The sequence below is a fragment of the Pelodiscus sinensis genome, chromosome 2, assembly GCF_049634645.1.
Source record: "Pelodiscus sinensis isolate JC-2024 chromosome 2, ASM4963464v1, whole genome shotgun sequence".
In the NCBI taxonomy this organism is placed as follows: Eukaryota; Metazoa; Chordata; order Testudines; family Trionychidae; genus Pelodiscus; species Pelodiscus sinensis.
The window spans coordinates 158,504,934-158,527,727 of NC_134712.1; the positions used below are offsets into that span (position 1 = coordinate 158,504,934).

The following is a 22,794-nucleotide window of genomic DNA, read 5'->3' on the forward strand; positions in this document are numbered from 1 at the left end:
GTGTGTTTGACATCCCTCCCCATGTGAACCCTAAATCCTTACAAATAAGAAGGTAAATAAAAAGACTCCAACTACACAATACTGTATTTCTTTTCAACAGAGACTGAGTCAACTTGTTGTTAATTTGAACAAATGGATGATCAATTGCCGTTAAACTCACTTGAATACAAATAATTTTACCTGGTGTCCTGTATTCAGTATAGGGAATTATGGTCATCCTAATTTCAGTGGGCTTTGGAATTCGTTCATTTTGGCAATTCAGACCTATCTGCCTTTGAAAATCAGAGACAAGGTAGGTGCAGCAATATCTTTTATTGGACCAACTTCTGTGAAAGAGACAAGTTTTCATGCTCTATCCAGATCTTCAGGCCTGGGTGAGGAAGACCTGAAGAACAGCTCTGTGGATCTCAAAAACTTATATCTTCTACTAACAGAAGTTGGTCCAATAAAATATATTGTTACACACACCCATTACTCCACCAAATACCCTGGGCCTAACAGCTACACAATATTTGAAAATCAAGTCATAATAATGAATAGAGACCTAGCTTATAAGATATGATGCAGCATTTGTTTCATCCTCTGCCTTCTGCACACATCTAAATAAAATAAAAACAGGCTTAGGTAGATGACTAATTTCTTTAAATGAGAGAGGTGGTGAGGAGACTGAAGTTTTGACTGTTTTGCAGGATGGCCCCGAGGCTATTGCTGAAGGCCCATGGTACCAGTGCAACATGAATAAGGAAAGAATGTGCCATTGATTCAAATAAGTCTGTAGGGGCCATTATCTTTACTTTTCATCTTTGGAAAGGCATAAGGCTTCAGATTCAAGAAAGGAGAAAATATAACAAAAGCCTTGTAGTTCACATAAGGGATCTAACTTCTAAATCTGTGTTTGGAAATACTCCATGGGGTGTTTAAACAACTATCTGCTTCCATCCTACCAAATGTAGTGGGGGCAAAATGCATCAAAAGCTACCCCACACCCAAGCTATGATTCTGAAGTGTCAACGTTCCTGTGGTATGTTAGCACATCAAAGGGATGAAGGGAGTTAACTTAACTATGAAAGGATAACAGTAGTGCACAAAAAGATTAAAAACCCTCCTTTGTTTACATGGGGGGTACCAACATTTAGTATCCACACTGTATCTTGAGCTACTGTACCAACAAGTTGGCTTAACCTGTTTCTTTCCTGCATCACCCTGTTTTCCCCACCACTTCATCAGACAAGCTTGGCCAGTGATTTGTTACAGGAAAACATATACAGTAGGCTGTGACTGTGGGTACCTTTCTCTCTAAGGCATGTTTACACAGCAAAGTTATTTCAAAATAACTTTCCTAGCAGCTACACAAGCCAGCCGCTATTTCGAAATTAATTCAAAATAGCAGTGGGCTTATTTCGAAATTGGTATAGCTATTTTGAAATAAGCGCTGTGTAGATGCTTATTTTGAAATAGGGGGGCCTCCAGCCCTTCCCAAGATGCCTTGCTGGCTGCCCTGGCCACAAGGTAACTTCTGACCTGATGCCTTTCCGGAATCAGTTCTGGCTGGCCTTAAATGCAATTCAGTGTCCAAACAGTGTGGACGCGCTATTTCGAAATAGCAAAAAGCTATTTCAAAATGCATTTTGTGTGTAGATGTGTTATTTTGAAATATCTTAGGTTAAGTTATGGGGTAGACATACCCTAACCTAAAAGCAGCTTTGCTATAACTCTATTTCCTTCCTTGTGCTTTTTGGTAGATGTACTTAAGTATACAATCTTCATGTACCATGCTCCGATGTTCACTTTTAATGCAGTTCCCTGTGCACCCAAGTGCTGCTAACAGCACTCCTTAGCTCAAAAAAAGGTCCTGCCCTTGATAGTATGACTAGGGAGGATAAACAAAAAAAAAACAAAAAGCCTCACTTTCTACAGGGCAGATCCCAAAGAAACAGACTCCTTGCAGACAGGATTTCTTGATTACAATGGTCTAACTTTAGGTTACTAGAAACAGTTTAGTCAGCTCACTATCTTACTGCTGAAATGATGGAAACCTCTGTGTGTTTTTCAGCCGCTTTAGATTGCGGACTGCTGCTTTATTTTATGATACATTTTGCTGCCTGGCAAAAACAGTGATGTAAAACCAGCCTACAAATCTACTGATCAGTCATATGAGGATAATAAAAGTGAAATTAATGATTTTCTAGCTGATCCATTTTTTAAAAAGGAACTTGTTGGGCTTGTGTAATTTCACAAGGAGTGAGTAAGCTCCTTCCTTGTTTCAGTACTGATGGAATCTGCAGTAAAGTGCATCACTGTTGGTCTTGTTCAGACAACAATATATAAACCCGGGTAATACTAAGAATGGACTTATTAGGGGTATTTCTTTTTTTTCTTGTCTGTTCAGTTGAAGTGTTACCACAAAAAATACCGATCGGCCACCCGTGATGTCGTTTTCCGCCTGCAGTTTCACACAGGTGCCGTTCAGGGTTATGGTCTGGTATTTGGCAAAGAGGACTTGGACAACGCTAACAAAGGTAGGCTTTCTTGTGTGTGTCAGGGAAGGAGTAGAGAGTGCTACATGCTTGTGTATACCAGGATCTGTGTTTGTATGTCTAAGAGTGTTTGTGTTCAAAGTCAACGTCTTCAACAATGCCTAGTGATATCAGATGCCTCCATTTTGAAAGCTTAATTGGACATTCTACAGGTGCTCATTCACTAGAAAGAGATGTGTGTAGGAAAATCAGGAGCAAAATCACTAGATACTTTTGAAAATCTCAGCCTAGATATTGTACTGTTGCTTCCCAGACTGTTACCTTTGTGTGTGTGTGTGTATGTGTGTGTGTGTGTGTGTGTGTGTGTGTGTGTGTGTGTACTTTAGTGTCCACGAGTGTTGTTTTTTGCTATGAAATCATTGCAAATAAAGCCATGAAGGTAGTGTTATTTTTAGTTTGGTTGGCTTTGGTTTTTGTTGCTGGTGGTTTTGTTTTATTTCTTTTCTGTGTTCTTACTGTTCTGAGAAGTAAGTAAACCAAACTCTGACTTCCACTTTTGTGGTCTTTTACTGGCAATGTTGTGAGGGAAAGAGTAACCTTGCTTTTTTAGAAGGCAGTTGGTAGAATCTAATTAAAAAGAGGAATAGAAAATACACACATTGTATTCATTCCACTATAAAATCTTAATTTGTGGATGCATTGCTACTATTCCTTGGGAAGTAAGTTTGCTGATATATTTTGTTGTGTTTCCAGATGACCGTTTCCCTGACTATGGGAAGATTGAATTGGTTTTTTCAGGAACCCCAGAAAAAATCCAAGGTGAGCTTTCGATATGTAGAATTATTTCTGTATATTTTGGAAGCTAACAGAATTGAAGTGCAGACAGAAAATTAAATTTCATCCCACAAGGCTGTAGTGAAGAAAGTGTGGAATGTAATTTACCTAGGAACATAATAACTTAATACCATTTTTCTGAATTTACACTAGTGTAACTGTAATCAGAGTTTGACAAAGGGTGACTGCTAAGAGCTATTGTTGTGCTTGAAAGAAGCACCCGGGATCTTTTTCAGGGAGGTAAGGCAACACACCACATTTATTGAACATACATAGATCAATCAATACTTTATCATATGTATATAATACATTACACTCATGCAGTCATACACACACACACACACACAAGCACACTCTTCTTGTTGTTACCAATAGTTGCTCCCCCTAACTACACTGGCCAGGTGAGTTAGATGGGGGAGAGGTGGAGCTGGGCTTCTGCTGATCAGGATCATTGACAAGATGAAAACCCGGGGTCCCTCTGCAAGATGCCTCATATTTATCCCTCTCATGCAGCCCGTTAGTCATCACCTCGCCTCTTTTAATGCTGCTTCAAAGAGAGTCCTTCCAGGAGCAGGCACTTGCTGCTTGACTCCTAAAGCTGTCTGTATGTCCACTTCTTTTCAATGAGCTCACTTCACAGGTATTGTCTTGCATCTGGCTCCCAGCCCCTCTCCACCCTTGCAACTGCTGCTGGAGGTGCTCATCTTTCATTTTCCATTCACACCTCATTCATTTTAACAGGACAATCAATGAAAGGGGAGAGATCTATTCTACTCCAGGAAAAGACATTTTTCTTTAACTATTCCTAAGACCTATAACATAAAGATTTATCCACACTATTAGAAAACATATAACACAGAGCGCTTTGGCATTGTCTTCTTGGAGGAAAAGAAATTCCTTAAAAAAACCTATTTATTCTTGGCAGTGTTCTATATAAAACACTACAGATAATATTTTTTATTTTCTATAATAATGCAGAACTTCCCACATCCAAGAAGAAAGAATTATATCATAGAATGTGTGAACAGTTTACTAATGCTATGTATTTATTGCCTTTCCAAAGGTATATATCGATTCTGCCTGTGATGATGAAAAAGAGTTGTTTCAAAATATAATTCTTTCTGTGTGCTATAAATAATCGTTCTGTAGTGTTTAATATACTGTGTATAGGAAAGTTTTCTTTTGCATTTTTCACCAGTCTGGTTGCTTGGAGAATAGTAATAGCAGACAATAAGAAGCTGGGTTCAGTTAGGTATCTTGCCTGCTAAGAATCCTTATAAGAAAAATAATTTTTAATTACTGCTCCAGCCTGAGCTATTCTTTTCCTGGATAGTAAATCTCCTGTTTTGCATGAAAAGTAGCCAGTCTGCCAGTCTGAAAAAGGATCAAAATCTGTTTATTATTACTTCTGCTTTTATGGTATCTTAGATTAGAAGATGGAAAAATTATTCTCCTTAATGTCATATGACAGGACAAAATGCAATTGGCTTAAATTGCAGCAAGGGAGTGTTAGATTGGACATTAGGAAAAACTTCCTGACTGTCAGGGTTGTTAAGCACTGGAATAATTGCCTAGGGAGGTTGTGGAATCTCCATCATTGGAGATTTTTAAGAGCAGGTTGGATAAACATCTATCAGGGATGATCTGATGGTGCCTGGTCCTGTTGTGAGTGCAGAAGACTGGACTTGATGACTTCTCCAGGTTCCCTTCCAGTTCTAGTATTCTATGATTCCATGAAGATGAATCGTATTTATATTTTCAGCAGGTGCTCTGTTGGAATTTATTTCAAAGCTGAGTTATCTGAGAGCAAAAAGGGATAGAGTAAAAAGGCTCACTGACCCATTATTGAAGAGACCCTAATTTTAGAGTTTCTCAGTATTTGAGAAATTATTTTTAAAATGGAAAATTTCAGCTCTTCATACAGCTTAATTATAGAAGGTCCGCTTTTTAAACTTGGATGGGAAATGTTAGCAACCTAAATCTGCATGTGAGCACCTAAATATTTTTGTGGGCACTTAAAGCCCAAATCCTATGTTGCAAGAATGTTGCTAGACTATGCCACTGAGCTCTACTGTCTTTTGTTTCCACAGGATCAGGACCTAAATCAGTACTTAGGTGTCTAAAAATAGTTATTAAGGTTCCTGAATGAAGACTTAGCTTCCTAATTTTAGGTGCCTGTGTTTAAAAAGGGACCTAATAATAACACTTATATAATACTTTTTGGTTCTGTAAAGCGTTTTCCAACTATTAATCAATTGCCCTTCAGAGCAATGCTGTGGGATAGATAAATAGGGATTGTTCTCCTCTGTTCCAAGTAGGAAAACTGAGGTAGCAAACTGACTTGCTTATTGTCATGGATTAAGGCAGCATCACAGCCTAGAATGATTGAAGTCAGAAGTTCTTGATGCTCCTGTCTTGTGCTCATGTCGCTGGACCACAGTTAATCCCTCATTGCTATAGTTTTCAAATGTATAATTTGCATGTGAAGGGTGAAACAAACATGTGAGTTAACTCCTTGATTACTGCTGAAAATTTCAGGTGTGTCTGGCAAAGGACATTTGCTGTGGGGCCAAATGCACAAAGCAAATCTTTCATTCCACTGTTTTCAGGATAATGTTAGTGTATGTGGGGGGGAGGGGGCGGGGGGGGGGGGGGCAGCAGCACATATGCTACTCCAGAGAAAAGCAGCCAAAAGATTGGGATGTCAACTTTGCCTCTGAGCTGTTACCTCATTTTTAGTGCAGCCCTGGTTATCATTTACCCAGTGTTTGTTTTTAATAGGACTACTAAATAATCTTTCTGTGGTATAAGAAGAATAGTGACCCCCCCCGTAAAATAAATATGACCTGATATCATTTGCTCTTTGTATCATAGTGACAGTTGATCTGTCTTTCCCTATCGTTTCCTCCCTCGCTTGTGAAGATGGGGTTAATGAACTCACTGAAGCAGCACATTGTCGACGGGGAAGGTGGGGAAAATATGTGAAGAGACAGAAAAAAAAAGCAGGAATACTCCTCTACTTCATCTCTTATTAAGACTTTGCTCTTTCAGGTTGTGAACATTTGCAGAATGACCACGGAGTGATCGTTGACTACAATACCTCAGATCCACTGATCCGCTGGGATTCCTATGAAAACATGAGCCCTGATGGGGAAGGTGAGGAGAGCAAGCATGCCTGCTGGGTTCGGACATAACACAGACCAAGACTAAACTGTTAGTAACTATGCAATACTTACTGGGATGGGAAGAAAGAGAGCTCCCTTCCAGGAACCAGTGCAATTCTACCATTGTGGGAGTTGCTGATTGTTATGTCCCTCTGTGTCTAGTCTCAGTGGCAATGTGGCTATAGAGGGAAGAAAAACCTAATGGTTGGTGTGAATTTAGATAGTGGGTACGTGTGGGCTAGAATGGGTTTTTATATCGATTGTTGGGTAGCAGCACTACTCAGCCAGTAGTCTTAGGGAAGACAGGACTGCAGCTGACTCAGTTTCCCTCTCTTGGGCTCCCTAATAACTTCAACATAGGTTTTAATGTGTCGCTTGTTGGGGACAGGGTTTGACAACAAAGTTCGTAAGGAATCACACAAACTCCCAACCAGCTTTTAAGGTGGCCTACAACTCTTGGTACATCTTAGTTCTGTCCCTGACACTTTCCTTCCGCAGACTTGCTTTCCACACCCCAGCTTTCCTAGCTGGTTCCTGCTCCCTACAGGATTTTGGCTTTATCTCCACCCCAGAAGGCCTGAGTTAGCCACATGACTGCCTGTTATGTGACGGTGCACGTTTTTTCCACCTGGGGAGGCAATTTGAGTGGGTCACAGGTGGACCCATCTCCTCTTAAAGGGCAGTCACCCTTTTACAACTGGCTTTGACACTTTCAATTTGAATATATATCTATAATTAAAGCCCTAATGTTACATTGCCTGGAACTTTGCAGAAGATATGCAGGGCTATAAACAAAGGAGTGCCCCAGCCAACAGAATACAGGCAGGCATTTCCCTTGGTACAATTATATGTCTGCAAATTGCCAGTGGCCCTAGTTTATTCTATAAGTTATCCTTCCTTCCTTCCTTGCTGATGATATTTGCAGTGCAGCATGGTTTGGGTGAGAGAAGTGTAAAAGCAGCCATCATGGTCTCGTTCCTGTTTGCGTGTTTCCCTGTCCTTGCCTCAGTACATGGCAAAAGAAGTAATTGTTCTTGCTTTGTGTATTTCTCAAATGAAAGCTCAGAATGTCATACCTGCATGCACACACACACAAGCCTGATTCAGTTGCAAGTAAAAACATGAGGGGAACAGATAAGGCCTGAATGAATGCCAGCATTTCTGTTTTCACAAAGCTCCCTGAAGAAACGAGAAAGGAGTAAAGCTAGAGAGACACCAGCCATGATACCTGGATTCAGCTTGAATCTTTTTGTTAATCTCTAAGGGTATGTCTACACTACCCCGCTAGTTCGAACTAGCGGGGTAATGTAGGCATACCGCACTTGCAAATGAAGCCCGGGATTTGAATTTCCCGGGCTTCATTTGCATAAGCAGGGCGCCGCCATTTTTAAATCCTGGCTAGTTCGAACCCCGTGCCGCGCGGCTTCATTTGCAAGTGCGGTATGCCTACATTACCCCACTAGTTCGAACTAGCAAGGTAGTGTAGACATACCCTAAGAATCAGTAGTGAGTATAGATTGAGAAGCCCATATGTGCACACGCATGTGTGTATATAGGAGTGAGAGAGATGGGGTATACAAGAATCCTCAGTTTTCTACAGGACAACACAGTTGCACAAGGGCACCTTATGATAGCATGGACTGTTGACTCCTGCTCTCCCATGGGGAACAAGCCATGAAAAAGTTTGAAAGGCTGTAGCGGGGTCATCATCCCACTCTTTCCTCTACATATTTCTACCAAGCAGGGTGAGTGAACCGTGGGAACCATCTGCTCCATGATAATGGTTGAAGCACACCATGTTTACATGCACACACATACTCTACTTAAGTGCCAAGAGCAGCATAGAAGACATTGTGTTTTACCTGAGGAAAAAAGCACCTCCTTAGGTGGTCCACCACTGGGCTGCTCCCTACACAGGGCCATAGCGTAATTGCTATGATCTAGCCCAAATCAAGCAGTTGAGCTGATGAGTTTCAATGACTTTCAGTGTGCATTCCAGTATACCGCTGGTAATTACAATGCAGGACATTAAAGACAAGCAAAGGAATGACTGTGGAATCAGAACATGGGAGGGAAGTTAGTTCTGAAAAGTGTATGATGCTCATCAGGTCTAGCCCACTTGTGGGTGGGATATGATCAAGTGGAATCATGCTATTTGCTAATGTTATAAATGCCTATTAGGGTACATATAGGCAGTAGGGCTATTTCGGGGTACAAGAGGTATGCCGAAATAGCTACCCCGTGTCTTTGAAAATATTTTTTTGAAATAATGGACATGCTGGTTTGGCATCCCTGTAACCCTCCTTCCACGAGGGTTAAGGGATATCTCAACATAGTATGTTATTTCAAAATTTGGCACTCTGGAAACATGCCAGATTTTTTAAATAAGCTATTTCAAAATACAATCGAAATAAGATATGCAATTTGTGTAATACAAATTGCGTATCTTATTTTGAGTTTAGGGTGCTGTGTAGACGCAGCCCTACTGAATATCTTATATATGTAATAGTAGGGGTGCATCTACATAGCACCCTTACCTCAAAATAAGCTACACAATTTGCGCTACACAAATTGTGTAACTTATTTTGAGGTATTTTTTAAATAAAGCACTATTCCAAACTTCTGTTAACCCTCATGGAACAAGGGTTTACAGGGATGCCCGAAGAGCACACCCATATTTTCAAAATCTATTTCAAAATAACAGGTGAACTCAAAAGACACAGAAGAGCTATTTCAGGATATTTCCGAATAGTGCCGCAGTCTAGGTGTAGCCTAGATGACCAATAGATAGCGCACGCACACACGCATACACACATACCCCTCTTCACTTTTTTGTTCATAGTAAAAACTGAGGGCGGGGTAATGAAATATCAAAACTGCATAGCTATTCACAAATACCACAAGCTTTGTAACTTTTCATGTTGCCTTTTTTTAATGACAAATTTGAGATTGAAAGAGATCTGCTTTACCCTTCCTGACACTTTATGCACAGCAGGATTGTATCCTGTAGCATTGTTTTGTGAGTGAAGGTACACAAATGAAAAGGGAGGTGATAAAAAGGAAAAGCTTACAATAAAATGGTAATCATGTTTTCTGGGTCTCCAATATTGTTTTGAAATAGCTAGATACAGGCAGTTCACCATTAGTTGCAGAGAGAGAACACTGCCTCCTCAGTTGTTATTGAGCCACTGGGTAACTACGCCAGTGATCCTAGAAATCAGTTTGCCAGAGAAAATGTGGAAAAATACAGAATTTGTGTTTACAGATTCCTTTTAGTTTTTACATTTTGTGAAAAAATAAAAATATATACAGTAGTACTTCATTTATCTTTGATCCTTCATTATCCAGCTCTCAATATTAACCAAACCAGCAGCCACCGGGGGCTGACAGTCGCGAGGGTTTAGGAAATTCAGCCCCTGATGGCTGTGGCTTGGGCGATCAGCCTTGAGAGGCTGCTTGTTCAATTAATATGGAGAACTGGAGAATAGATGCTCAGATAAATAGAATTCTACTGTATATATTCCTCTGATACCTATATATATTGTGACTAAGGAACTAAGTTCAGCATTTCATTTTAATCACGGAAAAACTAGGATTTTTCTGGGGATTTTAATCAGAGAATGTTGCAGGGTTTATTACAGAAAATGAGGATTGTTGGTGATTTGTGGAGCAGTGTTTACATATGTCTAGAATCAGAGGAGTCTGAAGACAGCTACTTGCTTATGGCTGTAATTCTGTGTACTTTCTCCTTAAGGATCTAGAATTTTCTGACAGTTAAGGAAGGAAGAAGTGACTGAAAAAACATTGTGAATTTTTTCATCTACAGTAAACTTCTGATAATCCGGCACCTTTAGGACCCGGGGGGTGCCAGATTATCAAATAAACCAGATTATCGGGAAGGGGGGCTATGAAGGGTCTGGGGAGGGGGGGGATGCCACCCCAGACAGTTCGTAGCCCCCCCCCCTTCCGATAGTCCGGCTCTGCCCCAGGCGTCCCCGATTCAGCCTCTGCTGGTCAGTTTCAGCAGCGGCTGAATGGGGACGCCTGCTGCAGAGTAGCTGGGGTGCTACCGGGTTGGTCCGGTAGCGCCACCCCTCGGTGCTGCGAGACCAATCTGGCAGCACCCCAGCTGCTCTTGGGGACGCCTGGGACAGAGTAGCTGGGGTGCTGCCGGGTTGGTCCCAGCTTCCCTAATTCAGCTGCTGGTCAGTTTCAGCAGCAGCTGAATCGGGGAAGCCAGGCGCAGAGCAGCTCCAATTGTCCGGCTGCCCGGAGTGCTTCTGGGTTCCCGATGGTGCCGGACATCAGGAGTGCCGGAGCATTGGATTCCAGACCAATGGAGTTTTACTATATACACTTATTTCTCTTAAGTGTCCTTAATGAGCAACTTTATATGCTAGACCATGTTAACATACTTCCCCCAGAATGGATATATGACTTTAGAAACAATTTCCAAGTTTTTCCTGGCCCCTGATTTTGAGTATCAAATTCCCCCATAACTGGGTGGTACCCTTCTTCGGAATCTTCTGTTGGTTCAGAATATGTGACTGAGATCAGTATTTGGGACCACGTTGATAGAATTCTAGAAGTTTTTTGTGCTGTCATTAGACTAGAAGAGATGGTATCATTGATTGTAAGTTCCTGTGGTCTCTATAGCTTTGGGTGCTTATCTTTTCAAACAACATTTGTTGGAGGAGGAAGGGATCAGCAATTATTGTAATGTTAACCATCACTAGTATTTTTCAGTTTGAGGACAACAGCATAGTATAGTAGAGATATTATTTGAAGACAGCAGCACGATGACCATAAGAACATAAGCGTTCTCATTTTTTGAAAAGGCAGAAAAATGTCTATAGCATATTTGCCACTTTTAAATAGACTCATAGACTTTAAGGTCAGAAGGGACCATTACGATCATCTAGTCTGACCCCCTGCACAGTGCAGGCCACAAAATCTCACCCTCCCCTCCTAGAATAATCCTCTCACCTATATCTCAGATATTGAAGCCTTCAAATACTTTGAAGACCCCAAGATGCAGAGAATCCTCTAGCTGTGATCTGTACCCCACGCTACAGAGGAAGGCGAAAAACCTCCAGGGCCTCTGCCAATCTACCCTGGAGGAAAATTCCTTCCCGACCCCAAATATGGCGATCAGCTAAACCCTGAGCATGTGGGCAAGACTCATCAGCCAGCTACCCAGATGTATAATGCTCACCAGAGTTTAGTATATTCTATTACCTGTGATTGTTTTAATATCCCACTCCAGATGAGTAGTATCATGGTAGTTCATTAACTTACTTATAGGCACAGGGGCGGATATAGGGCAGGGCGAATGGGGTGGCCGCCCCAGGCCCCGCGCTTCAAAAAGCCCTGCGCATGCGCCGTGGCAAAGGGGGGGCCCCGCGGAATTACGCTGCCTGGGGCCCCGCAAAACGGTCATCTGCCCCTGCATAGGCATCTTTTACAGTTTACTTGTTCATGTTACCTTCATTCATCTTTCTCTTCTGATTCCTAAGTCTTGTTCAGCCCTTTGTTTCATGTCTCATATTTAGATTATCCTTTAGGGAAAGGAACTGTTCTTTGTACTCTGATTTAAGCAGTGCATTGCACAATGGAGCCTCTTTCCTGATTGGAGCCTGTAGATGCTACTATAATAGAAAATAGCAATAACAACAGTTCAGGATTTAGGATTCATGGACTTTTTGCCCTTTGAGGCATGCTCTGCATGTTCCTTAAAGTTTGTCTGTCCCCACAACAGCTCTCCCCATAAAAGCCAGTTGGGAAGCAGTAAACATTTCCAGGGAAAAAAGGTTAACACAAATAAACTTTTATTTCTTTGAAAAAATTAATAAAAATTTGTCATGTTTTTGAAAATTATTAGCAGCCAATGTTTTTCAGTTTTTTCATTAAAAAACAGTAAGGAAAATCTCATTATGAAAAAGGCCATTTTCAATTTTTAAAAAAGTTAAGACTGAGAGTATTTGATCAGCAAACTATTTACATTTTCAACTCTTGATAGTATGCAGGATTATTATATGACACATTATGCCTCAGTGCTAACCAGGTGCTTAAAATTTATACACTGCCATGGAGTAAATGTATCTCTTGCTTATGAATATAGATGACTCTGAGGACAGCTTGGCTGGCAGCTACATTATTAGGGTTTTTCAGGTGTGTGGTTTGATTTGAACAGTGACAAGCATTCTTGGTTGTATGCCGAGACTGTTCCAGGGATAGAGTCACTGCAACAAATTGTCAATGAGCATGTCTGTCATCCGTGGAAGGCTGCATGATACATGGCAAGAGGGCCGAGTATGCCACCTGCACATACACTGTTAGAAAAAACAACAGTAGTTAGAAAAAAAATCCATCATACCTAGTCTGAGATCATAATAATAGCCCAAATTAATGCCTAGTAAAACTTGGCTGAAAATGAATTTACAGGAGAGAAGAATTTAGTCCATTCTTGTTAAATGTTTTGTTATTTCTAATTATTCATTTCTTTAATAATTTCTATATCCCTCCACAAATTGACAGCTAGCAAGAACTGAGTGGAGAGGAAAGGCACACATACACTATAAAATGCCTTTCAGTGACCATTTTAAAAAAAGGAAGCATTGTGCAAGTGTTTCAGCTGGCCTGCATGGTATTAGAATCCCTTAAATGTTTTTTTCCCCTGCTGATCACTGTTGCTTGATTCATAGTAAGTAACAAATTGTGATGCTTGCCAGAACTGCCTGAAATTTGGAGAAAGTCTAGCTCTCAAAAAGTGGCTTTGGTGACAAGGGGACATGTATATTTAGACCAAACTCCTCTCAGGCAGAAACAGTCCAAATTGCCATAGCTAGAATAGTGGGTAACAAAATATCTGGTCCATCCCGTGAATAGTCAAATACCATATATTTAGAAATAGCCAAAAGTTTACAAACTGGCATGCTCCTATCTTTTCTTTTGTTTTTCTGGAGAAAAACATCTGAGAGATGTCTCCAGGTAAGCAATAGCTGGTTTTCTGGAATGCACACATGTGACATGATTTGATGAGGGTGTTTGACTTTTATTTGAAATTTTTTCTCCTGTTCAACCCAAAGTAAATAGCTATTGAATGGGGAGCTGCCCTCTCTCGTAGTTAAACACTTGTTTTCCCAGAGGGCCCCTTCAGTATTGCAAAACTCAAGGGCTGATACAAAACTGCTTGGCTTTGGTGCTTCGAAAGGAATGCAAATGCCTACCAACAAAAACGGTGGGGTCGGTGCCATTTCTGGTAAGTGAAACTGAAGTATAAGTTGGTCATGATCAAATGAGCTCCAGCTTTGACTTCTGAACTATATAAAAAACTCTTTAAGAGACAGAGAGTGAGAGAGATTTGGCAGGCAAGAAAAAAAAGTTTATTTTCATTTGAAAAAGTATGTACTATAAAAGTTTCCCTCTATTCCTGTTTGGCAATGATAATAGAAATACGGAATGGTTGGCTTTACCCTATGAAACAGTGCCAGCTTGGACTAGCGTCTTTTATTTCTACCTTCAAATTGTGCCTATTTCAGAGAAAGCTGTTCTCTTTTAGCATCATGTGTGGATTTTCGTATTATTATTATTGAACAGAAGATTGCCATTAAGTTGAATATATGTAAATGGAAGGTGGTTTATTTTGGTCTTCAGTAATATTGAATGTGAAAATATAATTAAAAGTGTCCTATCTCCACATGTATTGCAGTGAGAAAATTTTGATCCCCATCTCTTTGCTCCCCGCCCCCCAATAACGTTGATCTGTATAATTTTACAAGCTTGTGACTTAAATACTCCTGACACTGTTGTGTATCCATGCATTATGGAAAATGTACAAGTTCAGGCTGGCAGATTTCAGATCTGTATTTGGATAAAACTAGACTGAGATTGTTCCAGTTTGTAATCTGCATGTTCCTTGTGACAGCTCTTCTTAGAAAAAGAAAGATTAGTCTCATGATTAAGCTCTGGTCTGCGACCCATGTGAACCTGGGTTCAGTTCCTGATGCGGAGTGTCACAGATGCACTACATCACCCTGGGAAATTAATTAGGGCCAGATTTTCAGAACTCCTGAGCATACTGTGATAATAATTTTGGCTTGATTTTCAAATGGGTACGTTTTTATTTTCGGTCTTCTACCCATTGTGCCTGTCTTGCCTGTTTAGTGTATAAAGTTTGTCTTTTACCATATGTATCTTTTACATCTAGCACAGTGAGACCCTGATCTTGTTTGGAGCCTCTAATTGCTGGCAAACTTAATAATCTATCAGGAAGAGGAAGGCTACAAGTGGGGAATTAAAAAAAAAGAATTCAAAGATAATAAATAAAGAAAAAAGAGTAATGCTTATAAGTAAAAATACATTGATTCAGCACTACAATGGGAGGGCAGAGGGTGGGGGAGATGTTTGGCTTTAAAAGCATTTGCTTGCTTTGGATTTTTTTCCCCCGCATCCCAGATGATAAAAGGCAAAAGATGTTGTTTTCCAAAGGGTGTAGTCACAGCTTCTCCACACCCTCACAGAAATGTCTTCATGGACTCTGAACTTGAGTAAATATTGCAATTAACTAGCACTGTGCAATTTTTTTCAGCTGCAACCTTTTTGGTGGAAAATGCAGAATCAGCACCACTGAAACATTTAAAAAGTGTGTGTTTTGCTGGATTGTTTATTTAAAAAAATCCAAAAAGTCAAACCATTTTGTTTCAATCTTTCCTAACGGAAATGTTTTAATTCTTTTTCTTTTGTGGTTTTCATTTAGAAATTTCCATAATTTTATTAAACAGTTAAAATACATTGGAAATGTAACTAACCCACCAGTGTTTGATTTTTCCTTTTTGATTAGCTGAAAATGTATAAATTTGGTTTCGGCTTAATCCCAACAATTTTCTTTTAATTGCCAGCAAACTGAAAAATCTGTTATTTTTAATGGCATCTGTTTAGAGACTGGCATCCAAATTGGTATCTCTCACCTAGGGACAGGAGAATGCCATACAGGCCCCTCTTTATCCCATTTGCCTCAACAATAATGCGGGCCAAACTTTGCAGAGCTACACCAATGAGGATTCCCTGCAGTTCTTGGAGGGAGAGTTAATGACATGCTTTCCCCCCCATCAACAGCTGTCTGAACTGCTTTCCCACTGCTTGTTGTGGAAGTGGACAGGACAGTCCATGATATGTTTGCTTCAGCAAAATATTTAAAATCAAATAGAGCAACCTCATTGAATAAATGCTTGATTGTGCCATATATTTTGGACACACAGCTGATCACTTGCATGACAATGATCACTATGTGTAACTGTGCCGGAGCTTAACACAAGCATGATTCTAAAAGCATGGATTGTGCAGATTAAAATTGTTTCTACTTTGTGTGTGTGTGCTTCTACTTTGGCACTTAGTTTTCTATAAATTTCCCAGAAGTGGTGGAGAAAAAGGCCAAAGAAAAACATTAGTCCTTCTTTTCCCATCCATCTCTGAATATATAAGAACAAACAAACAGCCATAATGGGTAAGAACAATGGTCCATCCAGCCCAGTATACTGTCTGCCAATGATGGCCAATACTAGATACCCCAGAGGGAGGGAACACAACAGGTAATCCTCACGTGCAGGGCTTGCCAAGCGGCGGCGAGCCATGCTCACCAGCCGCGCAGTTTGGCACGCTGCGCATGCGCAGACCGTGCTGCGTGGCTGTGCTGTCTTGTAATCTACTCACCACGGGCCCACCTCCAGAGAATCTACTCACCTGTCACCCACCTCCAGAGAAACAGAGGCTAGGGACACCATTCCTACCCATCCTGGCTAATAGCCATTGATGGACCTAATCTTCATGAATCAACCTAGCTCTTTTTTGAACCTTGTTAATGTCCTAGCCTTCACCACATGCTCTGGCAAGGGAGTTCCACAGGTTGACTGTGTGCTGAGTGAAGAAAAACTTCCTTTTGTTTGTTTTAAACCTGCCACCTATTAATTTCATTTGGGGTACGTCTAGACTACAAGCCTCTTTCGAAAGAGACTTTTTCAAAAAAATCTTTTGAAAAAGCCTCTTTCGAAAAAGATCATCTAAACTGCAACCCCTTCTTTCGAAAAAGCAAGCTGCTTTTTTGAAAGAGAGCACCCAGGCAGTCTGGATGCTCTCTTTCGAAAAAGCACTGTTTGCATTACATAGCACCTTTTTTCGAAAGAGCACTTTCGAAAAAAGGCGTTCTTCCTCATAAAATGAGGTTTTTTGTGGTCGAAAAAACTGCCGCATTCTTTCGATTTACTTTCAAAAGAACGTGGCAGCAGTCTAGACGCAGGGGAAGTTTTTTCAAAAAAGTCTACTTTTTTCGAAAAAACCCTGTAGTCTAGATACACCCTTGGTGACCCCTAGTTCCTATATTGTGGGAATAAGTAAATAACTTTAAAAAAAATTCGGAAGAACAGATGCGTTCTCTGGACGTGGTGGAGTTTTTCCGGCATACCTCTGGTATATCCCAGAAAAACTCTGTAGTGTAAACATAGCTTTAGTCTCCTCTTATCTAAGCTGAAAAGTCCAAGTCTTTTTAATTTCTCTTCATAGGGGACCTGTTTCAAACCCCTAATAATTTTTGTTGCCCTTTTCTGAACCTTTTCCAATACTAATATATCTTTTTTGAAATGAGGCAATCACTGAATGTATGCACTGTACTTTTCCTCGCATACTGCATCTTAGCATACTCCTTCACTTCTAGAGGTAGTGCTGGTGGGAATAAAGAATATCATTAATCATGAGAGAATCTGAATAAGAGAAACAGTTTATTCCACTTCTGAGATGAAATTACTTGAAAATCTCCTACTAGTAGGAGTACAGTTACACCAAGGGAAGGTTTATACAGGTAGTTTTTAAAAAATATACCACAGTATCAGAACACATCTGGCCCAAATCTGATCTTTCTCTCAATTAAGTGAAGCTTGGATTGAATATTCCAATTTTAGAGCTATCATTGGCCAATCCCCATCACAAGCCCACCTTGCTGTTCATTCATTTATTGTGCATATATTCCCTCTTCTCTGTCCATCTCCATAACTGCCAAAGTTTGGAGTTACTCCATAATGTTGGATTCCACTACAGGCAGTCCCCGGGTTACGTACAAGATAGGGACTGTAGGTTTGTTCTTAAGTTGAATTTGTATGTAAGTCGGAACTGGTACATATTGTAGGGGAAACTCTAGCCAAACATTTCTCCAGAGCTCAGTTTTATTCTCCCACACCTCACTTCCCTCAGTCCTTTATTCTCAAGCTGAGGTGCCTGCTGAGAAAAGCCGCTCCACGTCTCCCTGGTCTGCTGGGGATGGGTGAGGGGGGGCGCTAGCTTCGCATCTCCGTGGTCTGCTGGGGGGAAGCAGCTAGTGTGGAGTTGCCTCACCCCGTTTGTAAGTAGGGATCCGATGTAAGTCGGATCCATGTAACCCAGGGACTGCCTGTACAAGGCTTTGAAGAGCTTCTTTACTGAGCCCCAAACTATGACTCTATTTATACTGCTATGGCAGGAGTCCCCAAGTGGTGCTGTTAGACATGGTCTTACATGTTCTTTTCTCTTACTGAGCAAGAAAGTGTTGATGATTGGCAGGAGGTGCAGAGGAATTGACTTTGGGCTTCTTGTGCTTAACTGAAGGGAAGAGGGAGCTGTTGGAGTTGCAGAAGCTTGTTGTCTGCCTTGGGCTCTGATTAGTATCCATTCTAAAAGCAGAGTTTCTCCCTGATGCTGGCTGAGGTTGCTGGAAAACTGGATTGCCCTGCATGGTTTTAGCATTGTATGCGAATTAAGTTAAACACTGAGCATACCCAAGCTCCACATCACTGATTTCTCCTCTCCTGGGAAGCCAATCTAAAAGGCCCAGGACATCTGCTACCCCTCAGCAAAAGGGAGATGCCATGGGTACAGGAACTAGGGATGAAGAGGGAGGGTGAAGATGCTACAACTTCCCTGAGCTCTCAGCTTATCGCCTGGGGTCCCTGCTGCCACCCCACATACCAAGTTTTTGACTGTAGGCCCTGCACACTGGGAGCTCTGTTGCCAGCCCCGCATGCTGGGGTCCCAGTTAGAGCCCCCCACACCAGGAGGCAGCACCGCTCCCGGCATGCAAGGAGGCAGCAGAAACCCCAGTGCCCAGAGTTCTGGCTCCTGGCCCCCATGTTGGGGCTTTGTTCTCAACCTCATTTGGGGGTAGCAGGTCAACAGCAGTAAGGGGGCTCAGCACTCCCACTTTTTTAAATGTTCTGACACTACTGGGCGATGCTGGTGTAAAAATAAGACAGTGGTGACGTCAGTGAGCTCAACAATATTTTCCATGTTTTGACACTCCCTTGCAGGTGATGCATGATGCACTTACCAAAACTTTGACTGGCAAACCTCAGATTGTGTGAGATTCATGACAGAGCAACCTGTCCACTTGATCCCAGCAGAGAACAATTAGACTTGCTGGAGAACATCAAAATTACAGTAAAGAGTTTTTGGCCAAGGGTAGAAAACAGAGTCACAGACAGGGAGTAGGAGTCTAAGAGGAGGCCCAGCTGGAGTTTAAAGAGAGGAAAGAAAGACCGCTTGTCAGAGGCCATGGAAAGAGAGCTGGGTATTAGAGTTGAAGAAATATGAAGAATGCTTCAACATTCTTTTATACACAAAAAGTACAAGACTTTACGAACTGATATATCTTTAAGAAAAAGAAAAGTTATATAACATTTTGGGCCTACAGCTACGCTGATCATATCCTCTCTAATAAATAGAACTGTAAATCTGAGCTTCAGTTATTTTCATCTTTAACAAAGTGAATCACAAAAGGCACACTTGCTCCACTGAACTGAAATATGTGAAGCAGGCATTACGAAAGGTTCTCTGTGACAAGCTTCTACTGCTAGCACCAGTTCTCTTTAGAGAACTGTAGAGACTAATAACATAATGATAAGTCCGAGTGGTAGTACTCAGGAGGGTTATTAATGCATTCTACTCTATTATTAACAGGGCATGTAAATTCATGCAAGTGAAATGGGAAAAATATCATTATCTCATTTTTTAAGGCAGTGTAAGATTATTACACTGAATAGTCTATACAGAATATATCCTAGAATTATATTAATGCCTCCTATGGGCACGTCTACACAGCAGGGCTAAAGCCGAAATAAGCTGCACAACTTGAGCTATGTCAACTGTGTAGCTTAAGTCGAAATAGCTTATTTCAGCTTTCGGCGCTGTCTACACAGCAGGAACTCCAAGGTAGAGCCCTCGCCCTCCAACTTCCCTTACTCCTCATAAAATGAGGGTTACAGAAGTTGGAGTAAGAAGTCCTCCAGCTTGACATTATTTCAATATTCTGTTGAAATAACTGCTTGTAGCGTAGACACGGACTTTGTAATTTTGGAATAATGTTATTCCGAAATAACACTGCTGGGTAGACATGGCCTGTGCTACAACAGTTTTTAGGAGTAAAGCTTATTTAAAGTTAGCACCTGTAGACCATCAGATTTTAAGGTCCTTGTAGGAGTGGAAAAATGTCCTGATTAGTGCTATTAGCCTTTGAGTTAATCAACTATGGGATTCTATTTGTCAAAAAGATCTTGCTGTGGCGAGGGGAGTGGCACTCAAATGAGTCCATTCATTCCTCATGGGTAAATCCAAAGTGGTCATCACAGGCTCCTCCACCTTCACCCTCAATCCAACTGCTTTCATGTGCAGAGTTCTAAATGTGTACCACCCTGTCTGGGATCCTTAGGACTGGAAGGGGGAAACTAAGGCCCGGGGACCAGATGCAGTTCCTGGGTTACCTGGATCTAGCCCACAAGGCTTGGGGCTTCCGCCCAGTATTGGAAAATCCGGGGAGCCTGTGCTGATGGGGCTGGAGCATACAAAATCTACTAGCCTGGGCCTCCCAAGGCTCTGGTGTGTGAGGGAAATGTGGAAAATATCTTTCTCCTTGTCAGGCAGGGGCCACCTCAGTGGGTCTTTTTTTTTGCTTCTCACTTTTGTGCAGCCCCCAAATGAGGCCTCCTACCCAAAAAAGGTCCCCTCCTTAGGATTTATGGAGCCCTACCCAGTACTGTTAAACTGGTGCCTCTATACTAGGGGGGAGGGATAGCTCAGTGGTTTGAGCATTGGCCTGCTAAACCCAGGGTTGTGAGTTCGGTCCTTGTAGAGGCCATTTGGGGTAAAAATTCATCAGGGATGGTACTTGGTCCTGCTGAGAAGGCAGGGGACTGGACTCAATGACCCTTCAAGGTCCCTTCCAGTTTTAGGAGATAGGCAATCTCCATTAATTTATTTATTATTAATTTATACCCAATGGCAACCTGGGGTATGTGCGATGATTTTTTTGGAGATTGATTTTATTATCTTCAGCAACACACTATTGAAATATTTTTAAAGCAAATTTTAAACTAAGATCCTGTAGACTAACACTGTAAATTTAGAAACTGACAATATATACCTGGGGTTGGCAAATGCCTGTTAAATGGCTTCATTACCACTTGAATGGCTCTTTTACAGGTTCAATGTTTGCTAATAGATCTGGCAGGCTTTTTCATTTTTATGTTAACTAGATCATCTCCCAAGGAAGCAGAGCCACAGAACAGGGAAAGGAAGATGTGGGTAGGTGGACATTAAGACTCAGTGGTACCCCAAATGTTCAGGTGCCCTATGCAACTGCATATTCTGTGTATCAGTAAGGGGCACACTGCTGGGAGCTGATGTAAAGCTCTTTGAAGTCAATGGAAAGACTCCTGTTGATTTCAGTGGGCTTTGAACCAGGCAGTTAATGAATATATCAAACCACTGTGAGAAAGCATGAGGTAATATGGGCTTCAATAGGCTGATGATACCTAGTTCTTCATCTTGTTTTTGATCAGCAACACCACCACAGTCCCTTAGATGTGCTTGTGCCCCTCTTGCCCACAAAGCAAGGAGTTCAAGTTCAGTCTGGCTAAAACAGAGGTGATGCTGCCTTGTCCGCTCCAGTAAAAAGAGGGAAGCACTTTGTAGGCCTGGCAAGAACTCTTGATCTCCACTCTCACTGAAAGCATCTTCTCTCTGTTTGCCAAGGTAGCATGCAGTCTTGGAATCTTTCTGGTTTGATTGCTATTGCCAGACACCCAAATAGTGGCAATGGTTAGAAATATCTTTTAGCTGGTTAGGAGACTCCACCTTTTCCTGTCAGACACTTGAGCATTATGATCCATGCCTTCATCACCTTAATCCTACTGAAAGAGTAATGTCATCCATTTTAGCTTTGCTGGCTGTGGAATCTTCTGCTCATAGTTCCATGTGTAAGCGGGGGAATGGTCCCGCTATTGTGGGGAACTTACCCCATGGCATCCCTGATCCCGAGGGCTCCCCCTCTACTCTCCTGAGTAGCAGAGTCCTTGAAACCCCAACAAGGCTGGGCCCAGGTTTCCTGGGGCTTAATCCCTGACTACATAGTCACTTGAGGCAGGGGCGAGGGTGTCCCCACTCCGAGGTGCTCTCTTCACACTGCATGCTTTCTTGGCCCAGTGATCATTTCATAAGGTTCAAAGCAAATACAATTTATTAAACATCAACTGATTAAAGAGAAAAGAATAAGAAAAAATGAGAATGGTTAAATGAGAACACACAGTCCTGTTCTGTAGCACGGGGACGTCAAAACAGCAGTCTGCAGAGTATAAGGACAGTTCACAGTCTCTTCCTTAGAGGCCCTGGATGTGCTGTAGGGGGGCTGCAGGCTGGACACGCTTGCTCTGCCAGTGACCACACAGCCTCAAGCTCTAAGTGGCCAGACCCCTCTCCCAGTCTGGCCTGCTGGGCCTCTCAGCTGGTGATATCTCCCTGCCCAGAGCCTCTCCCCGCACTTTGCTGGTCCCAGCTGCTCACCACACCCAGCTGCAGGCTGTGCTGTTTTGCCAGTGTCCAGCTCCTTGCGTTGCTTCTCTGTCCCTTTTGGCTCTCTGAGCGCTGCCAGTCTGCTGCTCAACACAGGGTCTGCGCTCCTTGGGCTGTGTGTGCCTGGCTCTGTTGCTGCAGGACTGCCTCTCCACACAGCTTGCTCCTCTTAGCTGTGTCTCAGCCCTCTCCTTGCTCAGAGAGACCCAGAAAAATCCCTGCACACAGGGAGGACAGGGCCTGGCCTCTTACTTTCCTCACTGGCCTGTCCAACCTGTCAATCAGGCCGAGCTGGAGTGTTGGCTGCTTTCCATTGTCTCTGGGGTCTGTCAGTCTCAGGTCCCTGATTTCTCATGGACCTTTCCCCGTTTGATACTGGGAGCTGGCGAACCAAAAACTCCCACAGTGTTTTAGTAAGGGGCTAACAGTCCCCTTACACATGCACAGCAGCCTAC

At 42.0% G+C, this 22,794-nt stretch overlaps 1 protein-coding gene across 10 annotated transcripts in view; it reads left to right on the forward strand.

Moving 5' to 3' along the window:
• TNS3 (tensin 3) overlaps window positions 1-22,794 on the forward strand; it is a 427,787-nt gene that overhangs the window by 280,809 nt on the left and 124,184 nt on the right. For all 10 annotated transcript variants that reach the window (XR_012901850.1, XM_006136339.4, XM_006136336.4 and 7 more), the window contains 3 exons: window positions 2,390-2,519; window positions 3,231-3,296; window positions 6,363-6,467. Coding sequence is in view for 9 of the 10 variants with exons in the window: in XM_006136339.4 (XP_006136401.2) it covers window positions 2,390-2,519; window positions 3,231-3,296; window positions 6,363-6,467 (301 nt within the window). In the remaining variant the exon portion in view is untranslated. The remainder of the gene's footprint in view (window positions 1-2,389; window positions 2,520-3,230; window positions 3,297-6,362; window positions 6,468-22,794) is intronic.